Source organism: Engraulis encrasicolus, chromosome 10 (assembly GCF_034702125.1).
Source record: "Engraulis encrasicolus isolate BLACKSEA-1 chromosome 10, IST_EnEncr_1.0, whole genome shotgun sequence".
In the NCBI taxonomy this organism is placed as follows: domain Eukaryota; kingdom Metazoa; phylum Chordata; class Actinopteri; order Clupeiformes; family Engraulidae; genus Engraulis; species Engraulis encrasicolus.
Window position 1 is genome coordinate 6,627,379 of NC_085866.1, and position 17,907 is coordinate 6,645,285.

The 17,907-nt window shown below is 42.5% G+C and overlaps 1 protein-coding gene across 1 annotated transcript in view; it reads right to left on the minus strand.

Annotated features, from left to right (window-relative positions):
- Positions 1-3,718: 3,718 nt before the first annotated feature.
- lamb2 (laminin, beta 2 (laminin S)) overlaps positions 3,719-17,907 on the minus strand; it is a 94,945-nt gene continuing 80,756 nt past the window's right edge. Inside the window, exons 23-35 of the mRNA XM_063207952.1 lie at positions 16,961-17,185; positions 14,726-14,943; positions 14,307-14,403; positions 12,838-13,210; positions 12,249-12,433; positions 10,655-10,896; positions 9,543-9,746; positions 9,142-9,286; positions 7,298-7,505; positions 6,576-6,717; positions 5,924-6,100; positions 5,388-5,547; positions 3,719-4,416 (exon numbers count right to left, since the gene is read on the minus strand). Coding sequence (XP_063064022.1) covers positions 4,280-4,416; positions 5,388-5,547; positions 5,924-6,100; positions 6,576-6,717; positions 7,298-7,505; positions 9,142-9,286; positions 9,543-9,746; positions 10,655-10,896; positions 12,249-12,433; positions 12,838-13,210; positions 14,307-14,403; positions 14,726-14,943; positions 16,961-17,185 — 2,513 coding nt within the window. The 3' untranslated portion in view covers positions 3,719-4,279. The remainder of the gene's footprint in view (positions 4,417-5,387; positions 5,548-5,923; positions 6,101-6,575; positions 6,718-7,297; positions 7,506-9,141; positions 9,287-9,542; positions 9,747-10,654; positions 10,897-12,248; positions 12,434-12,837; positions 13,211-14,306; positions 14,404-14,725; positions 14,944-16,960; positions 17,186-17,907) is intronic.

Genomic DNA, 17,907 nt, shown 5'->3' on the forward strand with positions numbered 1-17,907 from the left:
GACAGCGCCGCATGACTTCCCAATCATATGACATGGGTCTCGCTCAAGCTTGCTGCAGCGGGCGCTCTAGCCAAGGGGTTCCCAAACTTTACCATGACAAAGACCCATATACATACATCCCAGCCAAGGCCTCTCCATGGGTCGTGCTCAGGGGTGGAAAAGTAACTTATTACTTTTACTCAATATTGTACTTGAGTAGCTTTCATGAATACTTTGTACTTTTTAAGTAAAATTTTAAATTAATACTTTTACTTGTACTTGAGTACATTTTGACCCAAATACTTTACTCAATTACACTGGAACCTGGCCTGAGTACTGAGTAAAAAAAATGACTGAGAGACAAAATGCCATGCACAATAATGCCACAATCCGCCAGAAATGAAAGATTGTGCAGGATGGCACACAGCATTTCCACTATTTTACTATCTTGTATCAATGTATTGGATGATGGCTGGTGCCAAGCAAGAGATAGAGGTTATGGAGGACGATATTCAAGAAAAATAAACATGACATTCTCAAGAGGAAAGCTAATTAAAAGTAACTAAGTACTTTTTACTCAAATTACATTTTAAGTGAAGTACTTTTTACTTTTACTTGAGTAGATTTTTAGATAGGTACTTTTACTTGTACTTGAGTAGAATTTAGGCAAAGTAAAGATACTTTTACTTGAGTACACATTTTCTGTACTCTTTCCACCTCTGGTCGTGCTACACTGTTTTTCTGCTCACCCCCTTTACAAACCATAATCCTCTGTGTCTCAGTGCCCCACTAGGCCATGGCAATAGTAGGCCTAATAATAATACTGTAGAGACTAAATGTTCAGAGATGCGATATAGATTATTATAATGCTGTTCAGAATATTTTTGGTTTACGTTACAGTTTATTCAATTTTCCACTTTGTTGTGCTATACTTTTCCAGACAACCTGCTGCCAACCCCACCCTTGCCCCCCACACCAGGGGTCCCCGGCCCCCACTTTGAAAACTACTGTTCTAGCTTACTGAAGGCCATCACAACATTGTCAATGTGGTCATATAGCTCTAGGCCTATAATTTTTAGGACCCCATAATATCTGGGTCAGGTCTCTGCCTGATGAAGGTCTAAGGACCGAAAGCTTGCAAGTAAAGCTTCTTTGCACAAAAATAGACCCGAAGTGTGCGGATTGTCTTCTTTTTATACAGATTTTTTTTTTACTGAATCCTGCACCTTCTAAACAGATGAGCGGTGGCCTATCACAACTTAAGGACCCCATAATATGGCATGGGCATTGGGTAGACATTCATCACTCTGCCATAACTGACCAATCTATGAAGTGAAACTAGTGAATCAGCCAGCCACTGCTGATTTCCTGAGACATTTATTGACAACAGTGATTGCACTTGACCGGGTCAAATTAGGTAGGGCTTTCACCCTCCAATAAAAGTGGCTAGCTCTCAGCATGGGCTCTCATTACTTCAAGTTAAGTCTATCTTGTTAGCCTATAGGTAAGTCGACTAACACCTGTCACACTCTACAGGCTTAGAGCGTCCTCCTTGGGACAGGCAAATTCACAGTAATGGGTTCATGCATGCATTTTTTGTCATTGATCTGCATGATCACATTTTCTAAATGTATTATGCATTATATGTAGGCCTACATAATATTATGTGATCAGTTATAATTATTTTATTGATGGGCAGTTCCTAACCCTAGTCAAGAAAAGACAAGTCACATCATATCAAATAAAACACAACCGGTGTATGGGAGGCCTTGGCATGCTTAAGTTTGGGAACCCCTAGGCTACAGTTTGCTAGGTTCACAGAAAACTTGGAATTTGGTGGTGGTGGTAAGTATTCATGAAAAGGGTCATATTTGTGAATGGGCTGCATGAATTCTTGAAATAAAACTTCTAAAAATATTACATAGTGCACCAGTTTCGATGAGCAGCATAGTTGCAGTACCTTTTTTGTCCATTTCCTGCACAGTGTCCCTTTAACACGTGTGACTACTCATAATGGGGTCATTCCACGCCAAATCAACAAGTGCCCGCGCACTTAGGTCTCAAATAATTCTGAAAATATTACCAAGTGTACCCATGGTACTTAAGAGAAACACTGTAAATTTATTTGAATGTAAGATGTATACTCTCCGTGTTACAGCCAATTTTACTGGGGGAGGGGGGTGCCCATTTTGTTCACACTCTTTTTTTTGTCAGAGTTCACAAGCCCCTAGCTCAATAACTAAACCATGTAGGAAGCTCAAATTTGGCATGCTGGTACATAGATAGGAATAGTTTGTTGCTAAACTGTCAGTTTTGGTCCAGTATGATCCTGCATTGTCATAGCATTCCCTCAAAGACAAGTCTCATTGGCATTTTTAAGAAGACTTCATGGAGAATGAAGAAAAAAATAAAATAAAAATCTGTGGACAATCCCACAAGGTGTTCTGGTGCTCTGAAAATGACTTGTCAGACTTGTGAGGTCTTCTGGTCAAACACTGATGGGGTTTCCTTTCTATTTATAGCTTTGTATGGGAGTGTTTCTACTTGTATCTACAAGGGGAAAAAATCATGAGGCTATGTTGGGCACAACTATGTCTTCTGAAGGCCTAAACAGAGCACAGCCAAAAACTCCAGTACAATTTGTATCGTCTTTGAGGGAATGCTATGACGATGCAGGATCATACAGACCAAAACTGACAGTTTAGCAACAAACTATTCCTATCTATGTACCAGCATGCCAAATTTGAGCTTCCTACATGGTTTAGTTATTGAGCTAGGGGCTTGTGAACTTTGACAAAAAAAAGAGTGTGAACAAAATGGGCACCCCCCTCCCCCAGTAAAATTGGCTGTAACACGGAGAGTATACATCTTACATTCAAATAAATGTACAGTGTTTCTCTTAAGTACCATGGGTACACTTGGTAATATTTTCAGAATTTTTTGAGACCTAAGTGCGCGGGCACTTGTTGATTTGGCGTGGAATGACCCAATGGGCAGTCGTGCCCTAATGGGTAGGACAGTGGTTCCCAAACCGGGAGTTCCAGCGGTACTGAAGGGGGGTCGCAGACAAAAGGGACATTGCATAAAAATGGGGATCCAATAGTTTGTCCGTTAATATAGCTAGAAATCTGCTTCTGGGCTAAGACTGTGGTGGGTGAGAGGGTCGCGAAAATATTCTCAAGTTCAAAAGGGGGTCCCCGCTGAAAACAAATTGGGAATTACTAGAGTAGGGCTTAACCTGTAAAACCAGAGGGAGGATCCCACCCTTACTGCAACTATGCTGCTCATTGAAACTGGGTTGGCTATCGCCAAATATGATATTTACATGAAAGTTTACTAAGTAATAAGCAAATATTTTTAGTATGGTCCAAGTAGAGGCGGACAATGGAGAAGATCCTCCTTTTCATGTATGAAAAGTGCAGTTTTTCCAATCATAATGAGTACTTAGAATTTGATGGTGGTGGTAAGTATTCATGAAAAAGGTAACATTAGTGAATGGGCAGCATGAATTCTGGAAATAAACAAGTAAAAATCTCACACAGTGTCCCTTCAAGGCACCTAAAACTTAATTGCTGCAGAGAATGTAACCAATATACTGTACACTTAAAATGACTGCAAGACATGTTGGGTAAAAGTGTCAGATAAGTGCAGTGTATTGTAATGTGATAATAATAATGCAACATTGTTAAAATTCAAGATTAATAGAGTAATATAATGACACAGATAAAGGCTGGACCTATTCCTTGATTACATGTTTTCTCCTTCTCATTTATTCTTTAATGAATATACATTCAAACAGGTAATCCATGCACAATGCTCACAATGTCACAGACTAATAATGTAATTTTCAAGTGATAATTCAAAGAACCCAAAACATATGTAAAGGTAAAAATCTGTTTACACGCAAATGACTTACAGTATTTGATAACTCTTTCTCTGATTCATTAAATAACAATCACACAGTTTTACGTGATGTATTTACACTAATTGCACCAACATGTACAAGTATACATACTTTTTCTATCATGAAAGTAAATGATACTGCGTTACATCTGTTCTGTATTAGAAAAATAGGCACTTTCATTCATCCTTTGGTGTGAGAGCAAACGTAACAGTTGTGACAAAGGATTGTTTATTCATGATGACTTGAGTTTTTGAGGCAGTTCCCATTGGTCGTCTGAAGTGAACATGTGAGAAAGGCTGGCACGGCACGGCACGATGACACCTGTCCTCGGAGATGATTCAGTAGTGCTGATAAACTGCAGATTGCAGTATGTAGGGTGGCTAACGTAACGTCCATTTACTGGCAGGTGTTGTAGATCTGGATTTGTTTGTTGATGTCATTCAAGATGCCCTTCATTTTGTCCTCGAGGCCATCCAGTTGCTGGGCTTTACCTTCTAAAATTTTCTGATTTCTCTCATAGTCTTTCTCGAGCTCTGTAAGGGCACACGATACAGACAATGGTGAGAATACTGTTAATATCTACAACACACAACATCAACGACAACAAACATTATTATCAATGGAATCTCAGAAGTTTGGGGTTATTCCAAAAGGGTGGTTCATAAGAACATCAGGACAATATAGAGATGTATGTAAATCGGCTGATTAAAGGTTATAGTTCTGATTTTCATAACGGTCGTATGCAGGTTATCCCTGTTTTGGTTAATTTATCAAGACTTCACTTAATCATGTTTTTGGAATAGCCTCGGCCTTTATGACACACAGGATTATCTCAGATGTGTGTAGTACCCCATCTACACCACAAGGGGGCAATAGGATCCTGCTATGTTGCAGAAAGATGGAGAAGTATGGTGTTGTACAAGACTAGAATAGATACAACTTGATTCATAGGCTACTGGTCAGTGAACATACAGTAAGAGATCAGAATAACAAACTAAGTGATCATTATCACAAGCTATTGCATGTAAGAACTACACCAGCTTTCAACCTCTGTATTGGTCTCCATATACTGTACATGTGTTTTTTTGTTTATAAACACGGTGTTGTGAGGAGGGGCAAGACACTGGCAGCCAACAACGTGATCGAATTTTTTGACCGACAGCGGTTTCCAACAATCAGAGGTTGAGTTGTGCGCGGCCAGGGTCGCGCAGCCAGGGAAAAACAAAAATTTAGAACCCATGTATACTGGGAACTGGGAACACTGATGATGGGCTAGACCCGAAACGTTTGTCCCCTGTCTGTCGGTTTTATTTATTTTTTTCGGCTTTGTTTAATACAGTTTTTGATTCTGCATCCAGCTCCAGTTTGTGACTCCTTTCTTCCTGTTCATTATACTGCTCTGGGAATTACGCACCGAGCGATACGCTCAGGATAAGACAGTGGCGCGGACGCCACCCCACCATTACGAACCCATGTATACTGCAGCTCATGATGGTCCACTCACCTGCCAGTCTCTGCAGCTTGCTCTGGGCGTCCCTTAGTAGCTCCTTCGCCTCGTCTCTCAGGCGCTCGGCCTTCTGCTTGGAGTCTGATACCTTTTTGGCTTTATTGTCCACCAGATCTTGTACTGTGCGGTACTTATCTGTCAGCTCTCCATCCAGAATCTGTGAAACACGAGCATGGTTTGTTGTCACATAATAGTTTTTAGGGGAAAAGAAAGTTGTCTTTGCTGTGCAATACTGAAACAAGTGGAATGCAAGTGGAACGTTTTTGAAAACCGTCTTTCTGAGTTTCCCAATTTGTCTCATAGTTTTAGTTTATTAAGGGTTTTTTAAAGTTTTTTTGGTCTTTTACAACTTTATTGATGATAGGACAGTTTGAAAGGTGGACAGGAAGCAAATGGGGAGAGAGATGGGGAGGGGTCGGCAAAGGACCGGGCCAAGAATTGAACCTGGGTTGGCCGCATGGCAGACGAGTACCCTACCGGTTGGTCACGGCAGGGCCTATAAAGGGTTTTTTTTGTAACAAAGTGGCACTGACCTGCTTGGCCTCATTGGCCTTGTCGCGTGCCATGGTGGCAGTCTCCTCTGCTTGGGCTGCTGCCAGGCTGTTGTTGGCCCGTTTGGCCTTCAGGGCCATAAGCTCCTGACCGAGGGATCCCAGCCGGTCCATGGCATCATTCAGATCCTGCTCGCTAGCCGTGGTCTCAGACTCAATCTACAGACACGGACACAGACACAGATGCATGAGGAAATGTGGAGAGATGTTTAGACATAGATACTGGCTTCTCTTTCTTTTCTTTGTCTGTTCCTGTAACTGATAACACCTCAGAGAGGGCATAAGAAGACCTTGGGAAAGGACTTTGGGGCCTGTTGGTCTTCTCTCTCTCTCTCTCTCTCTCTCTCTCTCTCTCTCTCTCTCTCTCTCTCTCTCTCTCTCTCTCTCTCTCTCTCTCTCTCTCTCTCTCTCAAGCCATTCAATTTTAATAAGTAGTAAAGCCCGGATACTATCACATGCCCTAACAAAACTGCAATGGCTGATAACTACAGACAAACTTGAAGTGTCTCTTTCGTTTGGATCAGAATGTTGTCTGTTTTGTCCATCCTCTCCCAGTCTGGCTGAAGGGGCATCATTAAATAACTGGATAGACAAACAGAGACTTTCTTCATTGTAAGTTGAGAAGTGAAATTACCTGAGCAAGCCAGTTTTTGGTCTGTCCAATGTCTTCGCTGGCCTTACTGATGGCCTTCTCTGCAGCGTCCTGTGCCTTGCGTGCGTCCTCTAGTGCTTTCTGCACTGTGTCAGCTGCATTCTTTGCTCCCTCTGCGCGATTTCTGCATTGGAGTATCACAGAAGGAGAAGGAGTCAAGGTAGAGATTATTACGTCGGCAAAGCTGGATGCACCAGAACCTAGTATTTAAAAATCGGCATGATATCCAAAGGGGATTGCATTGCCGGCAAGTTCAGAATCGATCCAGCAATTTTTTTAAGTTTTAATTATTTCCATGGATATTTCAGGAGCAAATGAATGTTAAATTAAATAAAAGCACTTCAAAACATTGCAAGACTGATACAGATTGATACAGAAAACAGCCAATGAATTGCTCAGTATCTGACTACTTGTATTGCCTCATCATGACTGATTAAACATTTGCTTTGCTCGATCGAATCGAATCGCTACCTCCCAAATCGTGATCGAATCGGATCGTGAGGGCAGTGCCGATCCACACCAATAATAGATTAACACAACAAAACAAAATTGAATTTGATGATTTTCAATTGATTTCATGAAATTATGGAGAAAAAAAACGGAATTATTCTTACATCCTTACAGGCAACCAACAATGAAGTCTGAAGTAAACAAGATTTACCCTACAGGACCGTACAGGACCCCAAGACCGGTTCATGAGTTACCTGACTCTCTTGGCATTCTGAAGCAGCTGCTCTGCTTTCCGCACATCGTCCTGTGTTTGCTCCAAGATGGCGTCCACGTTGGACAGGCTCTTCACACGGTCCTTGATCTCCTCGGCCAGGTGGCGGATCTGCTGTGGGGAGGCGGGGATGGACAGCTCCAGAACACGGTTAGCCACCGTCTCGATGCTGTCAGGGTCAGCACCTTCCTCTGTGAAAGTTACATAGACCCATCTGGCTAATTACCACACTCTCATTGATAAAAAATATCAAAAATATGGGCAGCCGTGGCCTAGTGGTTAGAGAGTTGGTCTTTCAATCTAGGGGTTGCAGGTTAGAATCCCCCCCTGACCTCTCCCTACATCTCCATCCATGGCTGAAGTGCCATTGAGCAAGGCACCTAACCCAACATTGCTCCAGGGACTGTGACCTGACAAATAATAACTGTAAGTCGCTGAATGAATGAAAGCGGCAGCTAAGTGTAATGTAATGTAATGTAATTAAAATATGGCAGAGAAAAGTGTGTCATTTTATTGATGTAAGAGAAAAAGAATGCACATCCCACCTTGCTGAGCGGCCAGGTGCAGGACAAAGGCGCATCTGACAATAGAAAGAGTTGAAGTCTGCACACTGTAGCTCAGCCAAGGGTTTATTTATTTTATATGTTTTGACCAGTGTTCATTTTGTCATCCATTTTTTAATTTAGTCTTAGTCTTGTGTCAAATTCCATTCTTAGTCTTAGTCGCTTTTAGTCTTTCAAAAATCATTTTTGTTTAGTTGTTATTTAGTCGACTAAAAGTCCTCAACATTTTTGTCTAGTTTTAGTCTTTCACAAGTCATTTTTGTTTAGTCATTATTTAGTCGACTAAAAGTCCTCAACATTTTAGTCTAGTTTTAGTCAAAACATTTTAGTCTTTAGTTTTAGTCACAATACAATAAAACACAGGGCCTTTAGTAATCACTAGGACTTGGTCATTGCCATTCTGGTAATAGCACATTTATTATACTGTGTCTGAAAGGGACACTATGTAGGATTATGTGCCAATGGCATGCCTGTCTCTAAATCTAACCTAGCTAAGCTTTCTGTGAGAATGTTTTTGATCCCACTGTGCCAGCAGTCAATAGTGCCTACAAATGTGAATTTGGTGGTGCATATTCGTAAAGGGATTTTTTGTTTGAGAAGCTTTTCCCCCAATATTCGTTCGGGTCAGTCTGCTAAAAGTTACATTCAGGATTTTCTGACAGCGGGCTGCGAAAGTGGTCCGGAGCATTCATTTACGAATGACTCAAATAAGTATCGGTGGATTCAGCTATAATTAATCAATCCCATAGTGTCCCTTTAAATGGTTGATTTCCAATTAACAATTAATTTATGGGTTTTAGCTGTGGTTGTACTAACTTATGTCTGAGCCCCCAAAAACGTCCACGTATTAGTCACTTTTAGTCTTTGACTTTCACAGATCATTTTTGTTAGTTAGAATTTAGTCGACTAAAAGTTAGTTCTTAGTCTTAGTCGCTTTCAGTCTTTCAGAAATATATTTTTTTATTTGGTCATTATTTAGTCGACAAAACACTTTAGTCTAGTTTTAGTCTTTCATAGATCATTTTTGTTTGTCAGAATTTAGTTGACTAAAACTCTCAAAGGGCTAGTCGACTAATATATTTCATCTAGTCCAGTCGACAAAATTAACACTGGTTTTGACCCAGCAGGGTCTTCAACAGGGATGTGATCTCAAAGTGGAGCTACGGTGTGCAGACTTCTACTCTTTCTAATCATTTTATACTCTGCTTACGCTCCATATGTCAGTGTACATTATAAATGCATAGGAAGGTGTGCATGAACTCACGAGTGAGGAAGTCCCGTATTTGCTTGATGAGGTCGCGGAGGTCATCGTTGGAGCGCTCCACCTTGTTCTTGGTGTCGTTGGCTTTCTCCAGCGCTGCCTGGGCCTTATCCTTCGCCTCCTCCGCCTTGGACTTGGCATCTGCCACCTGGAAACCATGAGAAGAAATAAGAGGATCAACTATGGACTTGTTACAGCTCTATGTTGCGCTGGATCCACGTTAATTTGATACAGCAAAAATTATATTTATCTTGCATGAAGATGCTACTCTGGAGAATCAAAATACCACTTGGTAGTTCAGAAGAAAACAAAAAGGCTTTCTTCTATCCTTCAATGGTAGAGGCTTCAATGCAGTATAAGGTGAACATGTACTGTGCTGTGCGTCTTCACAGGCCTGGTCTCACCTTCTGGAAGAGTTCCTCCACCTCAGCCATGGCTCTGTTCAGCTCGTTCTCGGCGTGTTTGGATTTGTCCAGGGCATCGCCCGCCTTGGCCGCAGCACCGTTGCAGTTCAGGCCTCCGCACAGGCGATTGCCCTCGTCGTCACGACAACCAGCTCCACCACAGGGGCTCTCGTCGCAGGGGAGGTCACCTGGGGCCCCACACACCTGGGCAAGGGAAGCAAAGGTTTACACCGGAGTTCAGTAGATTTTTTTTGGTTCTGACGTCAGGTGGCTGAAAACGGTAGGTCTGCATACTGCCGATAAGCTCCAAAAAAATAAACGTTATTATTCAAAAAGCAACGTTTCGATTACCCTGGATCTTCATCAGGCATCAGGTGATCGAAACGTTGGTTTTTAAATAACTTTTTAAATAACTTTTTTGTCTGGCACCTGCAATAAGTGTTTTTGGATGTGCGCACCCTACCCAGTGGCAACCTACCCTACTCAGACGTCAGGTGGCACAACGGCATCTAATGTCCAGATTAATTAGTAATTGGTGGCTGATATGCTGCAATGAATATACTTCATACAGTATATAGTCCACTGAAAACAAACAAACAAAATTCCATACAGTCGTGGCACTGCCTGTCGTTGTTACATTTATTTTGTCAACATGTAACACTTTTTACAACATTGAGCTACATTTCTTAATCATTTCATTCTGTGTAGACAATATATTATCCATCTATCTTTCTGAAACAACTCGAAGTTCAAAATGGTTCACCTAGATACTAATTGATTGAAGTCATTGAAATCAATATTTTAAGGGCTTACGTAAGGTTTCTTAATGTCTCTTCTTGTTTACTTCCTCCTTAAGTACATTTTCTTGTATGTTTAAGGCTTTTAGCACATGTATGTCTTACTGAAGCAAAGGATACATGCCAGGCTAAACATATCAAAGACATGAATCAATCAGCCGGCACGAGTAGAGTACTTTTATTATTAGGAAAAGTAAGGTGTCTGATCGCTTACATACAAAAATACATAACATACACTCGCACGCACGCACGCACGCACGCACGCACGCACGCACGCACACACACAAACACACACACACGCACACACACACTCACCTTCTCATTGAGTTTCTTCATGTCCAGATTCTGTGTCTTGGCATTGAGGTCCTGCAGAGCTCGCTTGTTGGCAGCGTTCTTGCGGTTAAAGTCATCCTTCTTGTCAGCGATGAGGCGCTCGGTCTTGCGCCTGGTGGCGGCTGATTGGCTGACGGTGCTGGGGTGGTCTGTGGTGGCCTGGTTGGCACGGCGCTCCGCATCTCTAGACTTGTTGTGGGAGTTGCGGATGCTGTCATACGCACCTGAGGAGGGGGGCAGTTTCAAAATAGTATTAGGACATTAGTTCAGTAGACATTAGAATTAGGTCCATTAGAATGTTCTGTTAAAGGACTGCTATAATTATAAAATAATAATAATAATAATAATAATAATAATAATAATAATAATAATATTAATGATGATAATATAGGGCAGAACAGTTACACATTCGAACAGACTGGGTCTTAATTCTGAAAAAAACTTCCATTCATTAAAGAGAAAAATCAGCTGGACTTCATCATGTGGCATATGGTGTCCATAACACCTCCTTTTTTTACACTCGAGATTAAGACTTAGTGCTCCGTGCACATCTCTCTCCCAAAGCTGATTAGATTCTGTCAAGACGTGCACAGGAAAAAAAAAATTGTCAATCAAGATAGTGAACGGAATAATTAGTTTCGTAACTAAGACCCAAATCAAACGTGAGTGGACATGTTGCTCTCAGGAGACCTTTGCATGTTATTTCTATTATAGGATTACATTCATTACTCAATAAACAGTGTAGATAAATGTAACGGAAGCCAACTAGCAGAGTGTAGCGTGGAAGGTTAGTACACCTCCCTCCCTGAAGCCTCATACAGTATCGGTAGCCCTCAAAAAGTTAGGAACGGATTTGAATGAAACTTTGTGGAGTTGTTGGAAATGACAGAAGGAACAAGTGATTACATTTTAGTGGTGATCCGGATCACAAACCGGAACCAGGATTTAAAAAAAAAAAATCATTAAAACCATTGGTAGCCTAGAAATCAGGGACAGGGTGAATTTTGACATACCAGCTTCTAACTCGACAAAAATAAGGCATAAAATAAAAATAGGGTGTAACATAGTCAAATGTTCTATCAAACAGCTTTGCGGAGGTCTGCACTCTCTGAATGCATTTTTAGTTAGCAGCATTATTAGTATGAGTACTAGAGGTGCACAGAAATGAAAATCTGTGGCCGAAACCGAAACCGAATAATAATGAATCACTTGGCCGAATACCGAAACCGAATATTACAATTCATTTAAAAGTTATCAAAAGTTAGATTTTTCACTATTTTTAAATATTGCTTAAATCTACGGTTTACAATAAATGTTTAGACAAGTTTTTTAAAGAAAATAAATGTGTATTTGAAGTCTTCAAATGTTAGAGTAGAACTGAAATTAGTGTAATTAATGCCCATTTTCAATTCATTTTCTATTCGGCCTCCGATTCGGCCACTCAATTTGCTTTCGGCCGAAAACCGAAAATGTCTTTTTTTGCGTTTTCGGCCGAATATTTTCTGCCGCCGAATTTTCGGTGCACCTCTAATGAGTACTATTATTACTAAAATAAAGTGTTACCATTATTACTTACCGAGGAAGTTGGAGTTCTTGAGGATGTCCAGCTGGCGGTTGAGGTCGCCGCAGGTGAGGTTGAGCTCCTTGGCCTCCCTCTCCAGGTTGCTCAGCTCGTTGCTGGCCTCGTAGTTGTTGTCCTGCACGTTGGTCAGGTCTCCCTCCAGACGGTTCAGCGTGTCTGTGGTTTCGCCAATGCGGGATCTGTGTGGGTCGCGATGAATGGATCAGTTCAGGAGCAAACTCAGAAGAACGCACAACAAGGCCGTGAAGCACACAGAGCAGTTATTGTCAACTTGCTGCTTGTTGTCCGTTTCCGAGGATATATTGATTATTTCATAAAACGATATAACATGGACATTTCTGTAAAACAAAATAAAACCTTTTATAGAACTTTTCTTCAGTGAAAGATCAGAGTAAAAGTGTGTTTATTGCTTTCTTTGAGTGCACTATACCATGACATAATAATGCATTTAGTAATGGTAATGAATTACTTTTATATAGTGCTTTTCTCCTCCTTCGAGCCCTCATAGCACTTTACAATGTAACAATAACACAATAATAATAATCCATAGGTTTTCGTGATATAATGTATGTGTCCATGCTACCTCAGGTCCTCAATCATGCCCATCAGGGTGGTGACGGCCTCCGCGGTGGCGTTGCGGGCGACGACGATCTTCCGCGCCTGCGCCAGCATGTCCTCCAGCTCGCGGAAGCGTTTCTCGTACGGTCCGGTCAGGCCCGTGGCCTTGATCTCCTTGGCCCGGTCCGTCAGGGACTTGGTTCTGGCCCCCAGGTCCTGGACGATGCGGTCCCAGTCCCCGAAGCACTGGTGGCAGGGCTGGCAGTTGGGGAAGGTGCCGGAGAAGCCGCGGGCACACTGGTCGCAGCGCACCCCCGACACCCCCTGCTGGCAGACGCAGTGGCCCGTCACACGGTTGCACTGGGACGTCTCGATGCCGCGAGGGTCACAGTCGCACGCTGCAGGGGGAAACAAACAGGGTTAATTACGGATCAGCTGCAATAAAGGAAGTCAGTGTGGTGCAACAGGCACAGTGGCCAGGCAGTCACCCAGCTGCGCTGGTTGCACTAGGAAGTCTCAATGCTACGAGGGTCACAGTTGCACGCTGCGGGGGACACAGGGTTAATTACTGGAGCGGATACAATAGGGCAGCGGTTCCCAAACCTTTTTGCCTGCGCACCCCCGTTGTACATTTTAATGTGGTTCGCGCACCCCCTAAGCGTATGTTTGCACTATGGGATAGCAAATCACTGCACATTATGTTGAGTCATTTTGTGAAATCCTCATTCCCGATAGACCCAATGCTTTTTGTGCCATCATTACAATATAACTTGTTACATGACAATACAAATTACATTATAAATTACACTTCAGATGGACCCTTCCAGCCTACAATTTACAGTACAATTAAAGACTGCTTATTATTCATTAATGCTGTTTAAAAACACACATATCCTCCATTACTCTGTTTAGCTTGCGCACCCCCTTATGGCAGGCCGCGCACAACCAGGGGTGCACGCACCCCAGTTTGGGAAACCAATAGGGGATCAGGAGGCAGTGTGGTGCAGCCGGTTAGAGCGGCCAGTGCTGTGGTGCCAAGTCCAAGTGGACCATGGGGGAGCTGAGTACTGGCCAAATCATTTCCCCAAGCTCGCCCCATCTCCTCTCTCTCTTTCTCTCTCTCTCTCTGTCTCTCTCTCTCTCTCTCTCTCTCTCTCTCTCTCCTCTCTCTCTTTCTCTCACATGCTTTCTTCCTCACTTTTCACTGTTCTGTTAAAGTAAAAGCTGATACTATACTGGGGCAGCTGTGGCATAGTATTTAGGGAGGTGGATTTAAGAAGGTTGCAGGTTCGAATCCACCCTTAGCCGTACTCCCTACACCTCTTTCCATGGCTGAAGTGCCCTTGAGCAAGGCACCTAATCCCACATTTCTCCAGGGACTGTAACCAATACCCTGTATCAAAATAACTGTAAGTTGCTTTGGATAAAAGCGTCAGCTAAGTGTAATGTAATGTGATGTATATTATTTTTGAAGCTGGTCACTGAGAGGCTTACCTCTGCACTGCACTCTGGGGTCTCCCCAGAAGTTCTCCATGCAGTCGCGGCACGTCTTCCCTCCAAAGCCCTCACGACACTGACACTGGCCCGTGAACTATAGGTAAGAGAAGGGTGGCAGAGCGTGCCGATGTTAATTACTGAGCAGCAATAGAGTAATGCAACATGTCACATAGCACCAGTATACATACACACCGATTTTTTTGTAGGAGTCAAGCCCTTACACATCAGTTATCAAAGCATTTAAGATACAAAGATGGGTAACATTAAATATATGAATTATAAAGGCAAATGTATTATAGTCAAGGTATTGTATATCAAGGTAAATATAATATATGTTAAACGCAAAGGGGAATGTATTGAAGGAATTACAGTAAATGTAAAGGTAAATGTATTCTGTGTTGCGATTCTTCCCGCACCTCGTTGCAGGCCGAGGTGTAGGCATTGTTGGGGTCACATCCGCAGGCGTCACAGCCGCGCCCGCTGGCCAGGTTCCAGAAGTTGGGGGCACAGTGGTCGCAGGTGAGGCCCACCACATTGGGCAGACACTGGCACTGCCCGGAGGCACGCTGGCACGAACACTCGTCCTTCTTGGAACACTGGTTACGCGCCGTGCCCAGGAAGTTACACGTGCACTCTACGGAGATGGTAAAGAAACGTAACTCATATTCAGACATTTTCCTTGCCTGGTTACCACCAGTCCTAATCACAAGTCTTTCAGATCGGAACGATTGTGCAAGGCAGCATGGGATTTCGCAGGCTAACATTTTCCAGCATGTCTACACTCGCCTCCAAAAGAGTTGTCGCCTACCCATCTGTTTGGAATAACAGCTAATAACCTGACTTTCAATTAATCACTTGGCTTCAGAAGTCACTCATATGAAAGCTACAACCCTCTCAAATGAAAATGAATGTACAAAAATAAATTTCATGCACCAAAGAGAGATTGACCCTTTAATGAACACAGACAGGGCAGATTTTGACAAGACAAAAGTTTTGTCGCCTATCGAACATAATGTGAAAATGAGCAGATAAGTCACTTCAAAACACTTCAAATACGCAGATCGGGTGTCATACTTAATCACTGATTCACTCACACCTCTCCAGAAAATCAACTTTGGCCTTAGGTGTATGCTTAGGGTCATTGTAATCATGGAAAGCAACACAATGAAAATCAATGGAGTTCAATGAGAGATGGTGACATATTTGCTATTCGTAGAGCAATACATGTTTAACTTCATGATGTAATCAATGATAAAAGCCCTCACACACCAGCAGCATGCATGCAGCTCCACATAAGAGCTGTATCCCTCCCATGTTTGACTTTAGGCACCATGTATTTTTTCCAAATTCTTCACCTTTAACACCAAATTATTCTCTCCCACTGTCCTGTCTCAAATAAAACAGCCAAGAGTATGTCAGGCCTAATTCTGACAAAAATGAAGGCTAATGGGACTCATACTCTGAAGTCAAGATCCCAAGATCATCCATTTTAGAACTGGTAACATCAAAACTATATGGTGTTGGAGATTAAGAATATGAAAAAAGAGAAATGGTGCATAAAGTGAAACATGGTACAGATACAGCTCTTATGAGGAGCTGCATACATGCAGCAGGTGTTTGAGGGCTTTTATCATTGATTAAATCATGAAGTTAAACATGTATTACTCTACAAATAGTGAATATATCACCATCTCTCATTGAACTCCATTGATTTTCATTGTGTTGCTTTCCATGATTACAATGACCCTAAACATACACCTAAGGCCAAAGTTGATTTTCTGGAGAGGTGAGAGTGATTCAGTGATTAAGTATGACACCCAATCTGCGTATTTGAAGTGTTTTGAAGTGACTTATCTGCTCATTTTCACATTATGTTCGATAGGCGACAAAACTTTTGTCTTGTGAAAATCTGCCCTGTCTGTGTTCAATAAAGGGTCAATCTTTCTTTGGTGCATGAAATTTATTTTTGTACATACATTTTCATTCGGGAGGCTTGTAGCTTCCATATGTGTGACTTCTGAAGCCAAGTGATTAATTGAAAGTCAGGTTATTAGCTGTTATTCCAAACAGATGGATAGGCGACAACTCTTTTGGAGGCGAGTGTACTTGAGTAATACCAAACATCTGACAAAAACATTGACTGAAAGTATCTATTAACCTTTAAGAGGGTGGGTTTTTGAACATTCTATAAAAAGAATTCTATAGAACTTTCACTGGCCGAACATTCCCGACACACCGGTGTGACGGTACACTCTTAAGGGTTAAAAGTGATCAACTAAAGTCAAATATAACATTTCTAGTACACAACATGCAGCATACTGATGTTTCTTTTTTTCCATCCAACTTCAGTATTAGACAATATCACTGCTTCATGATGTGCAATTGTGTCTGTGCATCATTACCTACAGTGTATTACGTGCTCATATATGCGCAGTGCGCACCTTTGTTGTGTAATATGGGCCCACACAGTTTCCATTGTCTAGTGTGCTTATTTTGTTGTGTGCACTATGTGCGTGTACCAGTACATTGTATTATTACATACTACATATTACATACTACATGCACAGCAGAGAGAGAGAGAGAGAGAGAGAGATTCATTGTACATGTCCTCTATATGTTCTTGGCCGATAAAACTTCCCACACCAACTCACTCCTGCAGTTTCTGCGAGAGGCGTCTCCGTAGTAGCCGGTCTTGCACTGGCCGCACTCCGGCCCCTCGGTGTTATAGAGACACCTCTTGCACTGGCCCGTGCGCTGGTCGCAGGAGTTGGGATCCGACAGGTCGATGTTGTTGTTGCAGCGGCACGCCTGGCAACGCCCGCCCGGCTGAGAGGGGTTGCCATAGTAACCAGGGGCACACTCCTCACAGCGAGGGCCTGGCACAGAACAGAGAAAGGAACCAGAGGTCAAACACAAAGGTCAAGCAGAGGTGGAAACGGACCATGGGCGTACAGTAGTGAGGGAGGTAGACAGTTGCTGGATCTCAAATGGTGCACTTGTGCACTTCAGTGTTCGTGTTTCAGTGTGCCTGGCGTATTAGTTACGCATTGAAACATAGTGCCCGAAGTGCACAAGTGCCCCATCTGAGACACAGCCGTGAGTAGACAGTAGTACACTGAGAGGGTCAGACAGTGTTGATTAGAAGGGTATTTGAAGGACACTGGGTTTCCAAGACACTTGTTGGAGAAAGAAGAAGAAGAGAGAGAGACAATAACAAGAGAAATCACCTGTTCCTCTTTAGAAGATAAGGTCTATGATCTGGAAGACCCTTTTCTGTATCTCGACTAATGCTTCTCAACAGGGGTGCTACAGCCCCCCCTGGGGACGTTGGGAAGCCCTAGGGGGCATTGAGAGGGATACAGCTGAGTGGGGGTGGGGCTTAGTTCCCATTGGGGGGGGAGATTAATCTTTTTTTTTTCAATTCTAAGGGGGGCGTTGACAGGCTTATGATTAGGTCAAGGGGGTGTTAGGAGACTTATTATGAGGTCAAGGGGGCGTTTGTTCAGAAAAGGTTGAGAACCACTGATCTACACCTTGCACCATGTGATGCACTGCTGTATGGTCAACATAGTAACTCATGTGATTCCGTTGCTCTGCT